The following is a 21,093-nucleotide window of genomic DNA, read 5'->3' on the forward strand; positions in this document are numbered from 1 at the left end:
CCCCTCCCTCTTGATCTCAGCAGGGCCAAGGTGTCTGACCTGGTGACCTGGCCTTCACATGGCCCTGCCGCGGGGTGGGCCCCCAAAAGGGCTCTCCCCAGGTGGTGTGAGGTTACCTGGGCGGTCACTGGTCAGCTCTGAGAGCTGGTTTGTGGTTGCCTGGGCTGTGGAGCCTCATGGCCCCCACTGGCCCCTGGTGCCTCAGCCCCAACCCTGCCTGCTCGGATCAGTCACTGTGGTCGCTCCCCAGGGCTGGTTCCCTCTGCAGAGGACCTTCCCTCACGGCCCCTCCCCAAGGCTCCTTGAGGAGGGGGAGGTGGTCTGTAACAGCCTGACCTTTCCACAGGAGTCTGTTGGAGACAGCACCCGGAGGCCAAGGTCGTAGCTGGAATGGAGAAGCTCCAGATACCCAGGACGGGAGAGATCTTGGAGGAAGCAGAGGTTGGGCTGCTTCTGCACTGATGAGGCCTTATTTTTAAAATTAATTGTTGAATTTTTTTTTAGCAGTACTGAGGATGGAACCCAGGGACATTCCACCTCCCAGCTACACCCCCAGCCCTTTTGTTAAAATTCTTTTTTGTTTTTATGTTTATTTATTTATTTATTTATTTATTTATTTATTTATTTATTTTTGCAGTACTGAGGATGGAACCCACGGGCATTCTACCTATGAGGCTATACCCCCTGCCCTATTTTTTATTCTTTTATTTTTTTTGAAACAGGGTCTCACTAAGTTGCAGAGGGCCTCACCAAGTAGCTGAGGCTGTCCACAAACCATGATGCTCTGGTCTCAACCTCCTGGATGCTGGGATTATAAGCATGCACCACCACACCCGAATTTAATCATTAATTTTAATTTTTTTGCTAGTGCTGGGGCTGGAGCCCAAGGGGCATTCCATCACTTAGCTACACCCCAACCTTTTTTTTTTTTCAGATCTGGGGATGACCCAGAGGCATTTGACCTCCAAACTATACTCCATGCCCTATTTTTTATTCTTTATTTTGAAACAGGGTCTCATTGAGTTGCAGAGGGCCTCACTAAGTAGCTGAGTCTGTCCGCGAACCGTGATCCTCCGGTCTCAGCCTCCCGAATGCTGGGATTACAAGCGCGCGCCGCCACACCTTGCCCCAGCCCTGTTTTTTTTTTTTTTTTTTAATTTGGAAACAGAGTCTAAGTCATTGGAACCCTTGCTAAATTGCTGAGGATGGCCCTGAACCTGCAGTCCTCCTGTCTCAGTCTCCCGAGTACACAGATTACAAGTGTGTACCACCATACCCCGTTTTAACTAATTTTTTTTCCCAATGCTAGGGATCGAACCCAGCGAACTGTGGTACCAGTGAGCTACATCCCACCCCTTATGGGAACATATTTAAGGTTCAAAATTGTTGCTCTCTCCAAGCAGGCCTGAAGCACAGGCTCCTTTGGGCAAACACCCGCCCTAGCTGCTGCAGAGGCCGGGGAGCTCCACCGTCACAGGCCCCACCTGCAGGCGAGGTTCTAGGAGGCCCTGACCAGGACCTCGGCTTTTTTTCATTTCTCCTTTCATTCAGTTGTACCATTGCCCACGATGTCCATGCACAGGCCAGGCCTCCTGCAGCAGAGGGCCCCGGCGTTAGTGTGTGAATCCAGGCTCTAGCAGTGTGGTCAGAACCTCAGTTTCCCCTTTTACAAAGTGAGAATAGTAGTATTCCTCTCAGGGCTGTTGAAGGACTAAGTCAGACAGTGCAGATTCTCTCAGGGACCATTTGTGTGCAGGGCAGGGCCTGACCCTGGGCCTGGGCCTCCCAGGGGCCGTGCGCAGCCTCTGGCCAGGTGCAGGGCCCTCCGAGCTGGCCTCGTCCTCAGGAGACCCTTAGATTGGAAGGTGGGATGGATGGGCATGGCCACAGATAACTCCAAGATAGGTCGGAGGCTAGCCCACATCCCTGGGCACGTTAACACTCTAGAAACAGTATTGCAAACTGGGTATGCTGGCACAGCCCTGTAATCCCAGTACTTGGGAGGCTGAGACAGGATGGTTGTGGGTTCAAGGCCAGCCTTGGAAACTTAGTGAGGACCTCAGCAACTTAGCTAGACTTTGTTTTCCTGTGCTTGGGAGGCTGAGATGGAAATTTTCAGGTTCAAGGCCAGCCTCAGCAATGTAGTGAGACTGTTTCAAAAATTAAAAAATAAAGCCAGGCGCGGGGGCACACGCTTGAAATCCCCGCGCTTGGGAGGCGGAGACAGGAGGATTGCGCAGGTTTGAAGCCAGCCATTCTGGCTTAAGAGACCCTGTTTCCAAATAAAAATATAAAAAATAGGTCTGGGAGTGTAGCCCAGAGGTAGAAGGGCTTCCAGGAACCCCAGTACCACAAAAAATAAAATAAAAATAAAAATAAATCTAGGTGTCATGGCTCTCCCCTGTAATCCCAGTACTTGGAAGCTAAGACAGGAGAATTGAAGGTTCCAAGTGTAGCCTCAGCAATTTAGCGAGGCCCTCATCAACTTAGCAGGCCCTGTTTCAAAATTAAAAAATAAGGGCTGGGGGTTCCACCTGTGGGTTCAATGCCCCTGGGTTCAATCTCTAGGACCAAAAATAACTAACTAAATAAATAAGTAAATAAAGAATTAAAACTGGAAGTATAGCTCAGATGTAGAATGCCCCTGGATTCAATTCCTAGGACCCAAACAAAAAAACAGTATTTGGGGACTTCTACACTAAAAATACATGTGTGCATCCTCAGGGAAGGACTGTGGCAGAGGGGTGGACACATCAGGACAACCATCGTGCAGAGGGAGGGGAGTGGGCCAGCGGCATGGCCTCTGGGTGCTCACCAAGCTTTGCCTGATGGGGGCTTCTCGAACCCACAGCCTCTGCATGGGAACCTCTCTGCCTGCCAGAGTCGGTGCAGCCAATCCTGGCCCTGCCTTCTCAGCTCAATCAAGGCCAGAGGAATCTTCCAGCAGGCTTGGATTGAAGAGCCTTTGCTCCCAGACATCTGCAGAAAAGGGGTGGGCGTTGGGTGTCTCTGAGCCAGAGGGTCCAGACAGGTGGCTCCCTCCAGAGTCTGCAAATTGAGGGTAGAAAAATCTACCCTCATCTCTCAGAGGAATTTGCAAGTATAAATCTGAGTGGGTTTGGGGGGAAAACATAAAGTTGTATCCAGGGGCAAGAGATGTTGGTGTGTTTTGTTTGCCCCGTGGGTGCCGTGCTATGGGTGTCAATAATCCATCCATCCATCCATCCACTTATCCATCATCCAATCATCCATCCATCAATCACCCATCCATCCATCCATCCATCTGTCATCCATCTGTCCATCCACCATCCATCCATCCATCAATCATCCATCCACCATCTATCCGTCATCCAGTCATTCATCCATCATCCATTCACTCACCACTCAGCATTCATCTACTTTCCATCCACCCATCCATCTATCATTTGTCCACCCATCATCCATTTACAGTGCATCACCCCCATCTACCATTCCCCCGCCATCCGCCCCTCATCACCCACCCACACATGCCCATCCGCCATTCCTCCATCCTCCAGCATCTGTTCGTCTGTCATCTACCAGTCTACCATCCATCATCCATCCATTTGCCATTCATTCCTTATTTGTCTACCATTATCCACCATCCATCCATCCGTCATCCATTATCCATCCACCCATCCATCATCCACCCCCTCCTAGCCATCCATCATCCACCCACCATCCATCCGTCTGTCACCCATCATCCACCATCCGTCCACCCAGTGTGAGGGCCTCATCTTCCTGCCACTGTGTAGGCACAGGTGATGTGTAATGAACAGGACGGGCAAGAACCCAAGCTTGTGGGGCTCGCCTTCCATGTGGGAAACAACAGCATTAAAAAAACACGGACATAAAAGACGCCTTGAATTGAAAGCACGGGTGCTGCAAAGGAAAACGAAACCAGGCAGGGGCCTCTCTGAGGTGTGAGGTGTTTGCAGAGGCCTGGAGGACGTGCGGGAAGAAGCCACATGGTTGGAGGTGGGAGAGCTCCCAGCTTGGAGGCCAGAGGCCAGGGTGGAGAGTGTTCAGGAAGAGGCAGGAGGCTTGGGCGGTTTGCAGGGGAGGGCAGGGGCCCGTTGCCCATCAAGCCTAGTGGTGGGTTGGGACTTGGATGTTACCTGGAGCAGGTGAAGCAGAGGCAGAGAGGACAGACCCAGCAGAAGTGGTGCAGCTCCCCAGGCCTGCAAGGCCAGGAGGGCCACGGTGGATGGATCCCATTTCAAAATTAAAAAATGGCGCACGCTTGTAATCCCAACATTCGGGAGGCTGAGACCTGAGGATCGCGGTTCGCGGACAGCCTCGCTACTTAGTGAGGCTCTCTGCAACTCAGTGAGACCCGGTTTTAAAATAAAGAATAAAAAAAATAGGGCCGGAGGTGTAGCTCGGAGGTCGAAGGCCCCTGGGTTCCACCCCCAGACCCGCAAAAAAATAAAATAAAAAATAAAAAATAGGAGCTGGGGATGGTGGTGCATACTTATAATGCCAGTATTTGGGAGAGAGATAGGAGGATTCAGCAACTTAAGAGAGACCCTCCACAACTTAGGGAGACCCTGTTTAAAAAAAAAAAATAGGGCTGAGGATAAAGACACCAAAGACACCAAAACCAAGAGAAGTGCTCCCAGAAGGTGTGCGGGGAGAGGCCCTTGGTAATCCTCACCGGGCATCTCCCTGGGGAAGAAAGGTGGCTACAGGGTCTGCAGGGGTGCGTGGTGGGGTGTAGAATGCGCCCTCTTGCAGGGAGCGGTGCTGCAGGGAAAGGAGGGCAGGGAGGGAGGGTGGCTGGAAGAAGGGGAGAAGGCTCATTTTAAGGTTTATATTATAGCTTGTTCCTAGGCCTGCAGGACTGATTGACAGAGGGGGAGAGAATTTAGATGCAGAGAGAACTAAGAGAGCAGTGAGCGTTTCAAGAGCGAGGTCCCCGGGTGTGGAAGGCTTAGCCCCGTGCAGGAGGGCAGGTGGCCCTTGATCTGGATGGGGACGGTGCCTCGAAGCCTGTGCAGAGCCCCGGGGAGGGGGCAGGACGGTGGGAGACTTGGATGAGAGAATGTGGCATTCTCTTCTTCTTTCTTCCTCCTCTTCCTCTTCCTCTTCCTTCTCCTGCCCCTCCTCCTCCTCCTCCTCCTCCTCCTCCTCCTCCTCCTTCTCCTTCTTGCAGTACTGGGGATGGAACCCAGGGGCATTCTACCTCCGAGCTACATCCCCAGTCCTATTTTTTATTCTTTATTTTGAAACCGGGTCTCACTGAGTTGCAAAGGGCCTTACTAAGTAGCTGAGGCTGTCCTCGCACCGCGATCCTCCAGTTTCGGCCTCCCAAATGCTGGTATTACAAGTGTGCGCCACCACGCCCATCTTCTAATTCGCTCTTCAGTGACATTGGTGCCAAGGTCATGGTGTAGGGAGGGGCTGCAGGAAACCTGGTGCTTTGAGGAACTGGAAGAAGCCTGAAGGCCCCCCAGCAAGGCTGGGAGAGTGTGGGGGGCCACCCGGGGTTCGCTAGTCCTCTGATGGGTTTGTCTCCAGCCTGTCCTGCTGTGGGGGTGCCGGGTGGGCAGAGGTTGGGGAGATCCAGGAGGGGCATGGCTTGGAGTATGAGGTGGACACCCGTCTGTGCAGGCCCAGGCTCCTCTGGCTGCCACCCCACGGCCCCCGCAGTCCTTGGGGCTTTGCCGTACCTGGTTAGGAGGAACAAGACTGGCAATGAGAAATAGTCGCATGTCCTGCACACCGTTCCTTCATTGCCCTGACCCACCGCGGACTCACAATGATCCCACCTCGCAGGAGCAAATTACCTGGTCACCTAGCAGTATGCATCAGAGCCAGGACTTGAAATCAGATGTCAGTGGTGCTGTGATTCCGAGCAGCAGGGCATGTGCTGTGTGCTTAAGAAAGCCCTGCTTCTCAGGTGGAGCAAATGAGCCAGGCTGGCTCCTGGGGCATTCAGCTGTGGGCTCCTGGGGCACTGGTTAGTCACAGCTTTGCTCAACCTAGTGACTTGCTGCCACCTAGTGGCCACTATCGGTGTTACAGTGAAGCTGTCTAAATGGGATTTGCTCATGGGTTTTGCCATGATGGGGCTGGAAGGTCTGGGCTCCAGGGTCAGGAGGATGCTCAGTGAAGTGGAGTTCAGGCCTCAGTCCACAGATGTCCGAGTAGAGATCCATGCAGAGGGTTCTCTGAGGACTTTCATGCCCTTAGCCAACCAGTCTCCACCCAGCTCATCACTCCATTCATGTGTGTGTGTGTGTGTTTTACTGGGGATTAAACCTAGGAAAATTTTTTTTGCAGATTGAATTTAGAGGCATTCTACCTCCAAGATAACCCCCAGCCCTATTTTTATTTTTATTTTTTGAAACAATCTCACTAAGTTATGGAGGGTCTTACTAAGTAGCTGAGGCTGGCCTTGAATCTGTGATCCTTCTGTCTCAGCCACCCAAGGATTGGGAGCACCTAGGGCTGCACCTAGGGAATTCTCTTTCCAAGCTATACTTCCAGCCCTTTTTATTTTTTGTTTTGAAACAAGGTCTTGCTAGGTTACTGAGAGACTAAACAGGGTCTCGCTAGGTTTTCTTTCTTTCTTTCTTTCTTTCTTTCTTTCTTTCTTCTTCATCTTCTCCTCCTCCTCCTTTTTTTTTTTTTTTTTTTGGTGGTACTGGGGGTAGAACCCAGGGGCTTTCTACCTCTGGGATATACTCCCAGACCCATTTTATATTTTATTTGGAAACAGGGTCTCACTAAGTAGCTGAGGCTGGCTTTGAACTTCTGTGATCCTCCTTTCTCAGCCTCCCAAGCACGGGGATTACAAGCGTGCGCCACCACGCCCGGCCTCGCTAGGTTTGAGAGACCAAGTTGCTGAGTTTGGTCTTGAACCTGCAATTCTCCTGTCTCAGCCTTCTAAGCACTGGGATTGCAGGTATACACCACCCTGCCCAGCTAAGAGCACCCCCCCCCATTTTTTATTTTTTCGAGACAGACTCTCGCTAAGTTTCTGGGGCTGACCTTAAGCCTGTATCTTCCTGTCTCAGCCTCCCAAGTACTGAGATTACAGGTGTGTGCCACCATGCCCAGCTCCTACTCCATTCTTGAAACTCTCTTCTCTCATGGCTTATGTGACACCAATTTCTTGTGGAAGGGAAACTATTTATTGTTCTCCTGTGATTTGGGGGGTACTACTAAGGATTGAACCCAGGGAAACTCTACCTCTGAGTTATACCCTTAGCCCATGAGTGTGTGTGTGTGTGTGTGTGTGTGTGTGTGTGTTACTGGGGATTGAGCCCAGGGGCATTCTACCTTCAAGCTGCAACCCTAGCCCTTTTGACTTTTTGTTTTTTGAAATAGGGTTTCACTAGGTTGCCGAAAGTCTCACTGAGTTGCTGAGTCTGACCTCGAACCTATGATCCTTCTGTCTTAACCTCCCAAGCACTGAGATTGCAGGTGTGTGCCACCACGCCTGGCTACCCCAGCTCTCCCAAATGTTGAGATGATTGGCAGGCACCACCAGCCTTGGCTCCTGTGGAAAAGAAAACTTAACACCCAACAGAGAGATGTTATGGGTTTGAAGGAACCCATGGAAATTGTGTCAAAAGCTAGAACAGGAAATACTGTCATGCAGTGTCAAAGGTCAAGGTTCACGTTTCCGGTTGGGCCCGGGAGCCGCAGGAGAGACGTATCTGCAATGGAATCGGCCTCATTTGTAGCTGTTGCTGTGTTGTATGTGATTGTGGCCCTTTCTGCCGTTAATGGTGAGCTCTTATTGCAAATAAAATTAATATTTATAAGTAGATATATACGTATACAGGATGAGTATGCTTTATTCACATGTTCTGTGCGGTGTTCCAAGAAATAAGTAGTGGAGATAAAATAAGTCCCTAGACTGGCTGTTTCAACGTGTTACTCAAATTCTAGACCGTTGTGTTAGCTGGTATTTTCCAGCATTTGGATATTTGTTACAGGCTGCAGTTCTTTATGAAGCAAAATATTTTCTCCTTTAAAAAAAAGAAAAGTTATATAAAGCAACATGCACTGTAATACCCAACTTTATTTGGACACACACTAAGAATTCAGCCAGCCTTAAGGCAAATGGAATAAAAATTCATATGTATGAAATATTTATCATAAAAACAAAGATTAGCCAGGCGTAGGATGCATGCTTGTCATCCCAAGGCTTGGGAGGCTGAGACAGGAGGATCACAGGTTCGAGGACAGCCTCCGCAAGCAGTAAGACTCCCATCAACCTGATGAGACCCTGTTTCCAAATAAAAAATAAAATCAGACTGGGAGTGTAGCTCAAAGGCAGAATGTAGGAGACTCTGGGTTCAATCCCCAGCACCACAAAAAAGAGAAAGAAAGAGAGAGACAGAGGAGAGACAGAGAGAGACAGGGAGAAAGAGAAATATTATTAAATAGGGCAATTAATACTTTCATATGTTTTTTTAAAATTTATTTATTTACTTACTTTGATATTGGGTGTGGAATCCAGGTGGGGATTCTACCTCCAACCTACCCCCTCAGCCCTATTTTACTTTATTTTTATTTATTATTTTGTGTGTGTGTGTGTGTGTGTGTGTGTGTGTGTGTGGTACTGGAGTTCCTGGAAGCCTTTCTACCTCCGGGCTATACTCCCAGACCTATTTTTACATTTTTATTTGGAAACAGGGTCTCCTAAGCCAACACGCGTGGCTGGCTTAGAACCTGCGCGATCCTCCTCTCTCCGCCTCCCAAGAGCGGGGATTACAAGTGTGCGCCACCACGCCCGGCTTACTTTATTTTTTATTTGGAAACAGGGTCTCACTAAATTGCTGAGGTTGGCCTCAAATCTGCGATCCTCCTGTCTCAGCCTTCCAAGTACTGGGATTACAGACACGCTTCGCCACCACTGGCCTGTAAACCTTTTTTGAAGTTGTAGCTATAATTCCCCGTATTATCCCCAAGGCCACTGCCTTAAATGTTAGACCTTTGTCACCTGTTTTCTGACCTTGATCGGCCTCCAGCTCTCTTGACCCACCATCCATGCTGCCCAGAGATCCTTCAGAGCAGAATCCTTATCTGGCCCCCAATGCCTTCATCAGTGTTTCTCAGAATGTACCCATGGGTGCTATTCCAAAATATCAAGAGTTTCAGCCGGGCGTGGTGGCTCACGCCTGTGATCCCCGCGCTTGGGAGGCTGAGACAGGAGGATCGCACAGGTTCAAAGCCAGCCTCAGCCTCTTAGTGAAGCTCTCAGCAACTTAGTGAGACCCTGTTTCCAAATAAAGTATAAAATAGGTCTGGGAATATAGCCCAGAGGTAGAAAAGCCCCTGGGTTCCACCCCCCCAAAAAAAATTAAAAAATAGAGCTGGGGGTATACATTGGAGATAGAATGTTCCTGGGTTCAAATCCTAGTACCATGAAAAAATAAATTAATTAAATTAAATTTAAAAGAGTTGAGGCTATAGCTCAGAGATTGAATGTCTCTGGGTTCAATCCCCAGTAAAACACACACACACACACACACACACACACACACACACACGCACACAGTCTGAGCTGGGTATGGTGATACATGCTTATAATCCCAGAAGTTGGGAGGCTGAGACAAGAGGGTCATTAGGTTTGAGGCCAGCCTCAGCAATTTAGCTGGACCCTCAGCAAATTCATGAGAACCTGTTTTAAAATAGAAAATAAAAAGGGCTGAGAATGTAGTTTGAAGGGTGTAGCTTGAATGCCTGAGCTCAATCCCTAGTATGAAAAAAAGAAAAAGAAAAAAATGTAGCCGGTAGTCTGGATGGTCCTCTTCTTTTAAGCTCCTTTCTTTCTTTTTTGTGGTACTGGAGATTGAACCCTGAGGCATTCTACCGTTAAACCACACCCCCCCCAGCCCGATTTTATTTCTGATTTATTTCTGATTTGGACACAAGTTGGTGAGAGTCTCACTACTTGCTGAGGCGGCCCTCGAACATGTGATCCTCCTGTCTCACCCTCAAAAGTATGGGGATTACAGGCTTGAGCCCCCACACCCAGATCAGTTTTTAAATGTGGTACTAGGGATTGAACCCAGTGGCATTCTACCTCCAAGGTACACCTCCAGCCCTATCTTAGTTTTATTTTGAAACAGGGTCTCACTAAATTGATGAGAATCTCCCTATTTGTTGAGGCCATCCTCCAACCTGTGATCCTCTTGTCTCAGCCTTCCAATTTCTGGGATCATAGGCATGTGCCACCACGCCCGGCTTTTTAAAACCTTTTTATGGCTAAACACTAATACAAATAGGGAGAATCCCTCCCAAAACAAAAGTGTGTACAGATTTATAAATCCTCAAGAGGCAAATCCCCTATAACCACCAACCCCGCCTGAAGACAAAAACCGTGTTACTCTCCCGAGAGCCTCCCCGCGCTCCTCCAACCAACACCCGCCCTCTGCACCCGGAGCCGCCGCCGCCCTGTGGCCCTGGGCTGCGTGGTGTTGCGCCTCCTCCGGTGCTTTCACATTGCATTCCAGGTGTCTTCACATCCTACTCGATCCCCGCTTCCCTTTCGGTCTCTTGTTACTTAGCAGTTAGTGAGCGAGGCCCGTGTCCTAAGGGGTCTCCTTAGGACAATCCCAATTGCACCCTGCGCTGTAGGTGGCGTGCCCCCCCCCCCAATTGCTTGGTTCTCAGTGCATAGTTGGAGCTAGAGTTTTAATCAGATTTATGTTTGATATCTATACATTTTTTATTCGCCAGCATGATGTGTGTTCAGCATCAGGAGAGTCCTAGCGTCCTGTTCTCTCTTGTCTGGGGCATTTCCTGCCCAGGCTTGAAGCCGGTCCAGCCATCTTGGGTTATCATCATGTGGAACTGTGCCTTCATTTGGCAGAAAAAGAGTTAACTTTCCGGGAATCTGTTAGATGGGTTTTTTTTTGGGGGGGGGCTCGCGCCCTCCCACCAGCTAGCTATGAAAATCCTAGATGTTTTAAATTTAGGATTGCTAATTTTTTCCTAATTTTAGCAATTTTAGTGGTTTTAAATACTATTTCCTTCTCTTTCTCTTCTTCTTCTCCTTCTTCTCCTTCTTCTTCTTCTTTTTGCAGTACTGGGGATGGAACCCAGGAGCATTCAACCTCTGAGTTACAACCCCAGCCCTATTTTTTATCCTTCCTTCCTTCCTTTCTCTTTTTCTTTCTTTCTTTCTTTCTTTCTTTCTTTCTTTCTTTCTTTCTCTCTCTCTCTCTCTTTCTTTCTTTCTTCCTTTTTTTTTTTGGTGGTACTGGGGTTCCCGGAAGCCCTTCTACCTCCGGGCTACACTCCCAGACCCATTTTATATTTTTTATTTGGAAACAGGGTCTCTTAAGCCAGCCAGGCTGGCTTTGAACCAGCATGATCCTCCTGTCTCCGCCTCCCAAGCATGGGGATTACAAGCGTGAGCCACCACACGTGGCCTTTCCTTTTTTTTTTTTTTTTTTTTTGTGGTACTGGGGATGGAACCCAGAGGCATTCTACCTCCATGCTATACCCCCAACCCTATTTTTTATTCTTTATTTTGAAACAGGATCTCACCGAGTTGCAAAGGGCCTCACTAAGTAGCTGAGGCTGTCTGTGAACCGTGATCCTCAGGTCTCAGCCTCCCGAATGCTGGGATCACAAGTGTGCACCACCACGTGCCTGGCTTAAATACTATTTTATTGTAGTTTTTTTTTTTATTCTTGTTGTTTTGTTTTTTATATGTAGTACTGGGGGATTGAACCTAAGGGCATTTTATTTCTGAGCTACACCCAGATCTATTTTATTTTCTTTTGAAACAGGGCCTCACTAAGTTGCTGAGGCCGGCCACGAACCTGCAATCTTGTCTCAGCCTCCCAGATACCGGGCTGACAAGCGTGCGTGCGCCACCATGCTTGGCTTCATTGTAGTTTTAACTTGAAATTTTCTAACAACTAATGGTGCTAAATACCTTTTTATGTGTTTACTGGCCATCTGGAAATCTATTTCTGTGAGATGTCGTCCAACTCTTATTACAATGATCTAATACTGTGTAACACACTACCTTCAAAATCAGTGGTTTAAGACAAAACCATTTTTTATATTTATTTTTTTTATTTTTATTTTTATTTTTATTTTTTGGTCTGGGGATTGACCCAGGGCATTCTATCTTGAAGACATACCCAGCCATTTTTAATTTTTTTTTATTCTGAAATAGGATCTTGCTAAGTAGCTAAGGATCTCACCAAGCTACTGAGGCTGGCCTCAAACCTGCCATTCTCCTGCCTCCGCCTCCTCCCACGTACTAGGATTACAGACAGGCACCACCTCGCCCAACAGAGACAAAGCCACACGTTGGCGCCCTCTCTCCTGAAGGTTGCACCGGGCATATCTGGGCAATACGTTTGCTTCATGTGATGTTTTTTTCTGACTTCTCTTTCAATTTGCCAATTCTGTTTTTAGCTATGTCCAATCTGCCTTAAACTTGCTTTTGGCTTTTTTGTTTTAAATATTGTGTCACTCATTTCTAGAAGTTCCAGTTTGTCTCTTTTCAAACCCACTGCCACTTGTTATAATTTCCTTGTTTCCTGCAAACATTTTCAAGCTGCTCTCTTGCTTATTTAAGCATAGCTCTTTTTATATTCTAAGTAAAATCATTCTAGCATTCCATTTTTTGGGGGGTACTGGGGATCGAATCCAGGGGCATTCTGCCTCTGTACTGTTACCCCCTCCCTCGCCCTTTTTATTTTTTATTTATTTGGGAACAGAGTCCTGCTATGTGGTAAGGGTCTTGCTGAGATGCTGAGGCTGGCATCGAACCTGCGATCCTCCTGTCTCAACCTCCCAAGTACTGGGATTACAAGCGTAACCCTGGCTCCAGTGCTTTGGCTCCTTCTGGGTTTTTCCCTGCTGTCTCTGGTTTCTTCTGGTCCTTGCCATGGGGCTTCATTTCTCTGTGTGCCTGCCCACCTTGTGCCATGTTCTTGCCATTGAACTTGAAAACTCCTTGTGTGTCTAATGTGGAGCCTAGGCTGACGGGACCTCCCTCTCTTTGCTTCTTCCTGGAGCTGGAGCCGCAGATGTTCTGGGGTCGCCTCAATCCAAGTTCAAGGCTTGAGAGTACAAACCACCCCAGAGCCACAAAGTAGCTCCATTCCGGGGCTGCTTTGCTTCTAAGAGGATGGCTTTTGGGAATTCCAGCTTGTCTGGGGAAGGAGCTTCTACCCAGGACTCTGGGGTTTTATTTTTATCCTTTGCCCAGAACAGTCATTAAAATAACAGTTCCAGTTGGCCAGAATCAGAAAATGTCCTCAGACTAGATGTGGACTTTCTGCCTGGCTTATCTAAATTACTGTTTCCCCTCTTATTTTGTTCTGCCAACTCCTCACCCCTGGCTATACCAGTAGTCCAGCATTTTCCCCCATTGTTTTCAATAAGAGAACTGGACCGAGTAACTTGCCTGGCCTTACAAGCCAGGCGTGATGGCGCACTTCTGTAATCCCAGGACTTTTGAGGCTGAGACAAGAGGATCACAGGCTTGAGAACAGCCTGGGCAATGTAGTGAGACCCTCGGCAACCTAGCAAGACCCTGTTTCAAAATAAAAAAATAAATATTAAGTAAAAGGGCCGGAGGTGTAGCTAGGAGGTAGAATGCCCCTGGGTCCAAATCTCCAGGTCAGACAGACACACACACACACACTCCACCAGATGGCCGGTTCTATTTTACAGAGATGGAAACTGCAGCCGAGAGAGGTGAGGCCACTTGCCCAGGGTCTTTTGGCCAGAAAGAAATAGTGCGGTATTACAAACTAAGGGCTGTCTTATACCTAATCTAGTGTCCTGCACTCCCCGGCTGCACCCTCTTGGAGACTTGATTTCCTCTTAGGTAATGAAGACGTCAGACTGGGTGTGGGTCTCTGGGGGCCCACGGGACTCATCCTCAGACCAGGGTCGCATGCTTGTTCAGTTCTTTGAGACCTGCTCATCTCTTTGCAGTTCAGGACTCTGCCTCCACCAGACACGGGAGCCGTCACGGAGAATCCCCGGCTCGGCCACGAGGGGGCAGTGGTGTGCAGGGAGCGCCCGGTTCTGCGGCTGCGCTGTTTCCTGGTGGTCCTTGCTTCTCACTATCAGAGTAAAGAGAACACGATTGAGCTTACGATTCAAAGCCAATTTCTCCTCTGCTTCGTTTCATTCATCAAACTCTGGCTGATGCTTCCTCTAGCACAGAGGAGTGGACACACAAATAAGTCATACTGGATCCTACACTCGAGGACCTGCGCTCCATTAAACCCCTCCAGGCAGATTTCCCACTTCCCAATTTTTGGGGGAGGGGAGTACTAGGGATTGAATCCAGGGACATTCTACCTCTGAGCGATGGCCCCAGCCCTTTTTATTTTTTGTTTTGCAACAGGATCTGGCTAAAGTGGCTGAGAGGCTCACTACATTGCTGAGGCTGTCCTTGAACCTGCGGTCCTCCTGTCTCAGCCTCCCAATATGGGATTTCAGGTGTGCGCCACCACCCTGGCTCCACCTCCCTGCTTTTGCTTCTCCAGTGAAGTGCCCCCTTCCCCATCGCTGTGTCAGCTCATTCACCAGCTCCTCCCTGGAGCCTCCAAAGCCATCTGTTTGGGTTTGTTTGGTTTTGCATTGGGGATTGAACCCGGGCACATTCTACCTCCAAGCTACACCTCCAGTCCTATGTTTATTTTTATTTGGAAAGAGGTCTTGCTAGGTTGATGAGAGTCTCACTACTTGCTGAGGCTATCCTTGAACCTGTGATCCTCCTGTCTCAGCCTCCCAAGTACTGAGACTACTTGCACCACCATGCCCGGTAAACGCCCCCATGTGAGTCCCCCTTCCTCCCTGTGCGCCCAGCCTGGTTCTCTGTCCTTCAGCCTGGCCAAGGGCTTCCTCGCCCTCCATACCCAAGCTCCTCAGCAGGACAGGGTCCCCCTCAGCTCTGCCCCCCATGCCCACCCAGGATGCCAGGAATGCCAGAGGAAGGGCAGTGGGAGCTGTCGAGGATTCTGCAGGGAGACAAAAGCCAGAGCCAACACCAAGGGGCTCCATCATGGCGGTTCCTCTCTTTGCCCCAAATTCCCAGCCTTGTGGGGTCTAGCGTTGCACTCGCTGCGAGAAAATTATAAGAGCAGCCTCTAGCCCGAAGAAGCAATGAATTTAGAGGGGGAGAAAGGAACTATAAAAAAGCACTAGAAGAAAACGTAGAAGAATATCTGGTTAATTTTAGAGTTAGATTTTCTAGGCCTCAAAAGTAGAAGCCATAAAGAAAAAGAAACAGAAATGGCTCTTATGCCTTTAAAGAAATGCTCAGCCTCATTCCTAAGAAAAATAATGACAAGTAAAAAAATACATCAAGATCCCATTTTTCGCCTATCAGATTGGCAGAAATCCAGAACTTGATAACATTCCTTAGGCAGCACAATGACAAACAGCATGCACGTTATTACTGGACGCAACCCCTGTGGGGCACAAGGTGGCATCATCTATCAAGAATTCCAAAGACAACTGGATAAGGAGTCACTGCTCTTCACCCGGCGTGATCCCCGCCCTTTGTGTGCGGAACCTGTGAGCACGCTGAGACAGTGAACTGAACAGCCGAAGTCCTTTAAATAGCAAAAGGGATCTTGCAGATATAAGGTCCCAAGTCAGTTGACTTTAAGATGGGAGAGTATCCTGGGTGGGCTGAACCTGATCAGGTGAGTTCTTTAACAGTAGCAAGTTCTAGCTGGTCATGGTGGCACACACCCGTAATCTAATACTTGGGAGGCTGAGCCAGGATGATCACAGGTTCAAGGGTAGCCTCAACAATTTAGCAAAAGCCCTAAGCAACTTAGTGAGGCTCTGTTTCAAAATAGAAAATAGGAGCCAGGCGTGGTGGCACATGCTTGTAATCCCAGTACTTGGAGGCTGAGACAGGAGGATTGCAGGTTTGTGGCCAGCCTCAGCTACTCAGAGAGGCCTTCGGCAACTTAGCAAGACTCTGTTTCAAAATAAAAAATAAAACAGGAGTGAGGAGGTATGTCAGAAGTAGAATGCCCCTGGGTAAAACACACACACACATACACACACTGCGTGATATATATATAGTCTTTTTTTGGACTTGCCTAAGGAAACTCTGAAAGAATATAGAAGATGCTAATAAAAAATGACCAGTAGGAGATGGGGACAGGGTATCAGGAGAGGGCAAAAAGGCCAAGTGAGAGTGAGCCTTCTCTCTTTTCCTTCTGGTGCTGGGGTGGGACCCAGGGCCTGGCGTGTGCGAGGCAAGCGCTCTACCACTGAGCTCCGTCCCCAGCAGGAGACTTCTGGCCGCAAGCTTTTTATATATTTGTATGAAGCAAAAGAGCAGCCTGAGGGATGAAAACCCAAATGAAAATGATGGTTTCACAAAGGATCAGTGAGGCACGGTCCGCCAGCTTCTTCCCGGGCCCGGGTCTGCTCCCTGGGCTTGCATGCAGAGATTGACTCTAGGGTGTGCCCTGCGTGCACCCCTTGACCTCTGGCATCTCTCCACCTCTGTCCTCGGGGTTCTAGAAACACAGACTCAAAGAGCTGTGCCCCGCAGGTCTTCTCTCTGGGGCTCGGTTTCCCTATTTGTGGAATGGGCATGATACTACCTCATAGAGTTAGTAGAGGGGAGATGAGAACCCATGTCAAAGGCCCAGCCTGTGGAGAGGCTGTGGCATCTGTGCCGGCGGGGCTGCGGGAAAGACTGGTCCGCGCAGAGGGACTTCATCACGCACGTAGGAGATGGACGATAAAGACAACAGCTCCCTTTGCAGCCCCATCACTGCAGCTGCGCCTCAGTTGTCTCCCTTATCTTCCCTCAGTTACAGATGAGAGGTTGAACTGAGCAAGTGTTTAGATTTCTTATGTGTGTGTGAGTAGCACTGGGGAGTGAATCCAGGGGCATTCTATCTCTGAGCTACACCTTTAGCCTTATTTATTTATTTATTTATTTATTTATTTAATTTATTTTATTTATTTTGTGGTGCTTGGGATTGAATCCAGGGGCATTCTTATCCGAGCTACACCCCCAGCCCAGTTTTTTCCTTCTTTCTCCTTTCTTTCTTTCTTTGCAGAACTGGGGGTGGAACCCAGGGGCATTCTACCTCCGAGCTACACCCCCAGACTTATTCTTTATTCTTTATTTTGAAACAGGGTCTCATTGAGTTCTAAGGGGTCTCGTTAAGCAGCTGAGGCTGTCCTCTAACCACGATTCTCCTGTCTCAGCCTCCCAAATGCTGGGATTACAAGCGTGCACCACCATGCTGGGCTATTTATTTTTTACTTTTGAAACAGGGTCTCACTAAGTTGCGGAGGGCCTCACTAAATAGCTGAGGGTGGCTGCGAACCCTGATCCTCCTGTCTCAGCCTCCCAAGTAGTGAGATTACAAGTGTGGGCCACCACGCTCAGCTTAGTTAATTAATTATTTTTGTGGCCCAGCTGTGTGTGTGTGTGTGTGTGTGTGTGTGTGATGTGTTCAAGGTCAAGGTCACACCGTGGAGTGTCAGAGGCAGAGAGCCAGGACTGGTTACAGGGCCCTGCCTTGACCTCTACACCAGGTGGTGACATGGGGACACTCTTCCCTGGGACTCTGCTTACCTTCCCATTGGGATGCTGCCCACCCGGCCAGGTTGCCCTGGCTGCTCTGCAGCACCTGCCCTCACCAGTGGGCACAGGGTGGCACCAAGGTGCCGCTGCAGGTTTGCAGAGGGTGCCCTGGGGAGGGCAGAGCCAGCGGAGGGCTAGGACTCACAGATGTCCTCTTGTCCACTGAGACCGGCTCCGCAGCCTCTTTCTTTGGCCTCTCACACGTAGCTCCCGCCTGCCTCCCAGCCAGGCTGCTACTGAGCTCCAGGCTTTGAGGCCACAGACAGGCCTGGGCGGCCTTGGACCACCGAATGGATGCTCACAGGCTCTGCCTGTGCTTCTCACCCCGGGGTGTTCCGAGACCCCCAGGACAGCCGCGTACACCGTCTCTTGTTTAATTCGCGTGAAGCTGGATTCTGATATCTGAGCCTGAGCTGACATAGGAATTTGAGTGTTTCTTTAAGCAGCAATCACACTGCCGGGTCTGTTTCCGACAGGGAAATATGTCTGTCTACTTTCCGAGGCGGCTTTGGTGGGCCTCTTTCTGTACATTGCTGGGAGGCCGGGCTGTTTTCCGCTTCTCAAACTGCTGTGCTCAGAGGATAGAGACACAAGCCTGCGAACCAGAGAGAGCTTGGATTCCAGACTGCTGGTCTAATCCTGTTTTGACTGGTTTAATCTCGTTTTAGTGGGTTGACTCAGGAGGTTCATGCCTGTTCACACTGGTTTTAGCTAGATTTCACTGTCCAGCTCCCTTGAAGGGTCACTGCTGGCCCCTGATGGGGCACAGTTGAGTCCCCTGCACTGGTCAGAGTTCCCTGGTGTGTGCTTTGATATGGGTGAGTTTAACAGTGGACCACACCTATCCTGTACACGTGGTGTGTCAGCACTGTCGATTCTAGGTGCCTTACAGCTATGGATTCATATTATCCCCGCAACTACCTGAAGGTAAGGACTTTTCATCTTACACATGGGGAAACTGAGGCAGGGAGAGTTCCAGAAACATGCCCCGGGGTTGGCCAGTTGCTGAGTGGAAGAGCCGGGTTTGACCTGCTTCATTCAGTATGGGGGTCTGTGCTCCTAACCTCGATTGCACCCATCGCTGTGGGTGACTGAGCCACTTTAAGATGATCTAGTCTGAGCCAGCTCACTCTGCTTTGTCCAGCATGGCTGCTTTGTGTTGGCCTGATCGCTCCGGTGTAATTCCGGCACAATCCAGTCACGGGGCTCCTTGCCGTGGAAGGCCACTGTCTTGGGATCCTAGGACCGCTGGAACAAACTGTCACAAACCTGGCTGCTTCGCACACTGAACGGTACTTTCTCAACGTCAAGGGGGGTGCAGGGCTGTTTCCTGTCTGGCAGCTCTGGGGGGAGAATCTGCTCCTCGCCTCTTCCAGCTCCTCGTGGTTCAGAGTATTCGCAACTTGGGCCCCAGAGCTCCGATCTGAGCCTCTGCTGGACCACCTCCTCCTGTCTACATCCTCTGCGTGTATCTCACACGGACACTTGTCAGGAGATTCAGGGGCCGCTCAGACACTCCAGGCTGCTCTCATCCCAAAATCCTGGACTTCATCACATCTGTAAGAACCTTATTCTCCAAATAAGGTCACACTCACAGATCCTGGGGATCGGCATGGACATGGACACGTCCCTCTGAGGGCCTCTATCCATCATTATGACCCTGCAGGCCGCACCATGGCATTTCCCCCCGGGGTTTACCCAGCAACTAGGATTTTATCACTTTCTGCCTAGGGATCCAAAGCGAAAGTATAAGATACGCCTGCAACCTTGGGAAAACTTCTTGCACATTTTAGGGCCCGTCTATTTATTAGTATTCCTGGCTGGAAGGATCCGGACTTCCAGGAAATGTCAAGTGAGATGTAGGCATGTTCCTGTAAACAGGCGCTTGGGGACAGCTGCAGTCTGCAGATATTTGCAGAGATAGCACACACCAAGCTCGAGGCTCCTGGGCAGCATGCTACAGGAAAAGGGAGGCCGGAGGAAGGGTGGCAGATAATCATGCTGGGAGCCTTTGCACCCAAATACCCCGGGACTCCTGGCTTGGGGTTCGGAGCAATCTAGATACACAGGGGATGGAGGAATGTGTCATTAGGCAGCAAACAGACTTCCCGAGGAAACAGCACTTAGGGGGCCCTTGGGGCTCCGCCGGTCCCCAACACCAAAGGCGCAGGCATATTACAGGAAAGGGAAAGCTGTGTGTCTCTTTCTACATTTCCCCAACCTCGGGCCACAACTGAAAACGACAAACACCGTGAAGTAGGAGACCGACTTAGTGCTTGGACGGCTGTGGCTGCTGCAGAGGCAGATGACCCGGGCTGTCAGGGCATCAACCCAGCTCCTGCTCTGCCCCTAACCATGCGCAGCCCTGGGCACGCCAGGGAGTCTTTCTGAGCCTTGAATTTCTCATCTGTAAAATGCAGATGGGGCAAGCTGGAATAAAGCCCACACTCAGCACCTGCTATGGGTGGCAGCTATTGTGATATTACACAGACCGGTAGGCTGGGATCATTACAAATTTGTGGTCACCCTGCACTGCCAGAGTCCTGCTGCTTCTGGAGTGGGCTCGAGAGCGGTAGCTATTTCACACTCAACCCTCAGTCCTACATTTCCAACCTCATCTTGGTTGTAACTTGCTTACGCTCCATTGGAGAAATAAAGGCTGTCAGAGGAAGTTCCTTGTCTGTGCGGTTTTGTGTGTGTGTGTGTGTGGGGGGTGTACTAGGGATTGAACCCAGGGACATTTTCTACCTCTGAGCTACACCCTTGGCCCTATTTTATCTTTTTTATTTTGAAACAGGGTCTCACTAAGTTGCTGAGCCTGGCCGTAAACCTGCAATCCTCTTGTCTCAGCCTCCGAAGTCTAGGATTACAAGTGTGTGCCACCACGCTAGCGCGCGTGCGCTCCTCCTCCTCCTCCTCCTCCTCCTCCTCCTCCTCCTCCTCCTCCTCCTCCTCCTCCTCCTCCTCTTCTTCTTCTTCTTCTTCTTCTTCTTCTTCTTCTTCCTCTCTCTCTCTCTCTCTCTCTCTCTCTCTCTCTCTCTCTCTCTCTCTCCCTCTGTTGAGGATCGAACCCAGGGATGCTCTATCAGTGAGCTACACGCCCAGCCCTTTTATTTTGGGCTTGTTCTCAGTTGCCCAGGCTGGCCTTGAACATGCGCTCCTCCTGTCTCACCCTCTCGAGGCTGAAGCTCTCCCCCCCTGAAGCACTTGCTTCAGTTGGCTTCTTGGACGTGGCCCTCTGCTGCCCTTCTCTGCCTCCCTGGCCACTCCTGCTCAGTCTGCTTCACCACTTCCTCCTCTCTGCCAGGCTCTGTGATGCCCAGGCCGGCCCTGAGCTCCCGAGTTCAAGTGCGTGTCTTGCCCCTCCCCCAGGTAACTGGGACCCCAGCCCTGGGCCACCGTGCCTGGCCTCTGCCAGAGTCCTAAGCAGGAGCCTCCAAGCCTTAGTCCTGCTTCCTCTTTTTCAGCCTGAGGTGGGACCAGCAGGGGTCAAGGCCATG

General features: G+C 49.9%; 1 protein-coding gene across 1 annotated transcript in view; it reads left to right on the forward strand.

Moving 5' to 3' along the window:
* The window catches only part of LOC308260032 (uncharacterized protein), a gene marked incomplete at both ends in the record, with an annotated part of 66,021 nt that overhangs the window by 39,678 nt on the left and 5,250 nt on the right, over positions 1-21,093 (forward strand). Inside the window, 3 exons of the mRNA XM_080691369.1 lie at positions 24-42; positions 13,951-14,089; positions 18,334-18,411. Of these exons, the coding sequence (XP_080547495.1) occupies positions 24-42; positions 13,951-14,089; positions 18,334-18,411 (236 nt within the window). The remainder of the gene's footprint in view (positions 1-23; positions 43-13,950; positions 14,090-18,333; positions 18,412-21,093) is intronic.

This window comes from Muscardinus avellanarius (genome assembly GCF_963383645.1).
Source record: "Muscardinus avellanarius genome assembly, chromosome: 3".
In the NCBI taxonomy this organism is placed as follows: Eukaryota; Metazoa; Chordata; class Mammalia; order Rodentia; family Gliridae; genus Muscardinus; species Muscardinus avellanarius.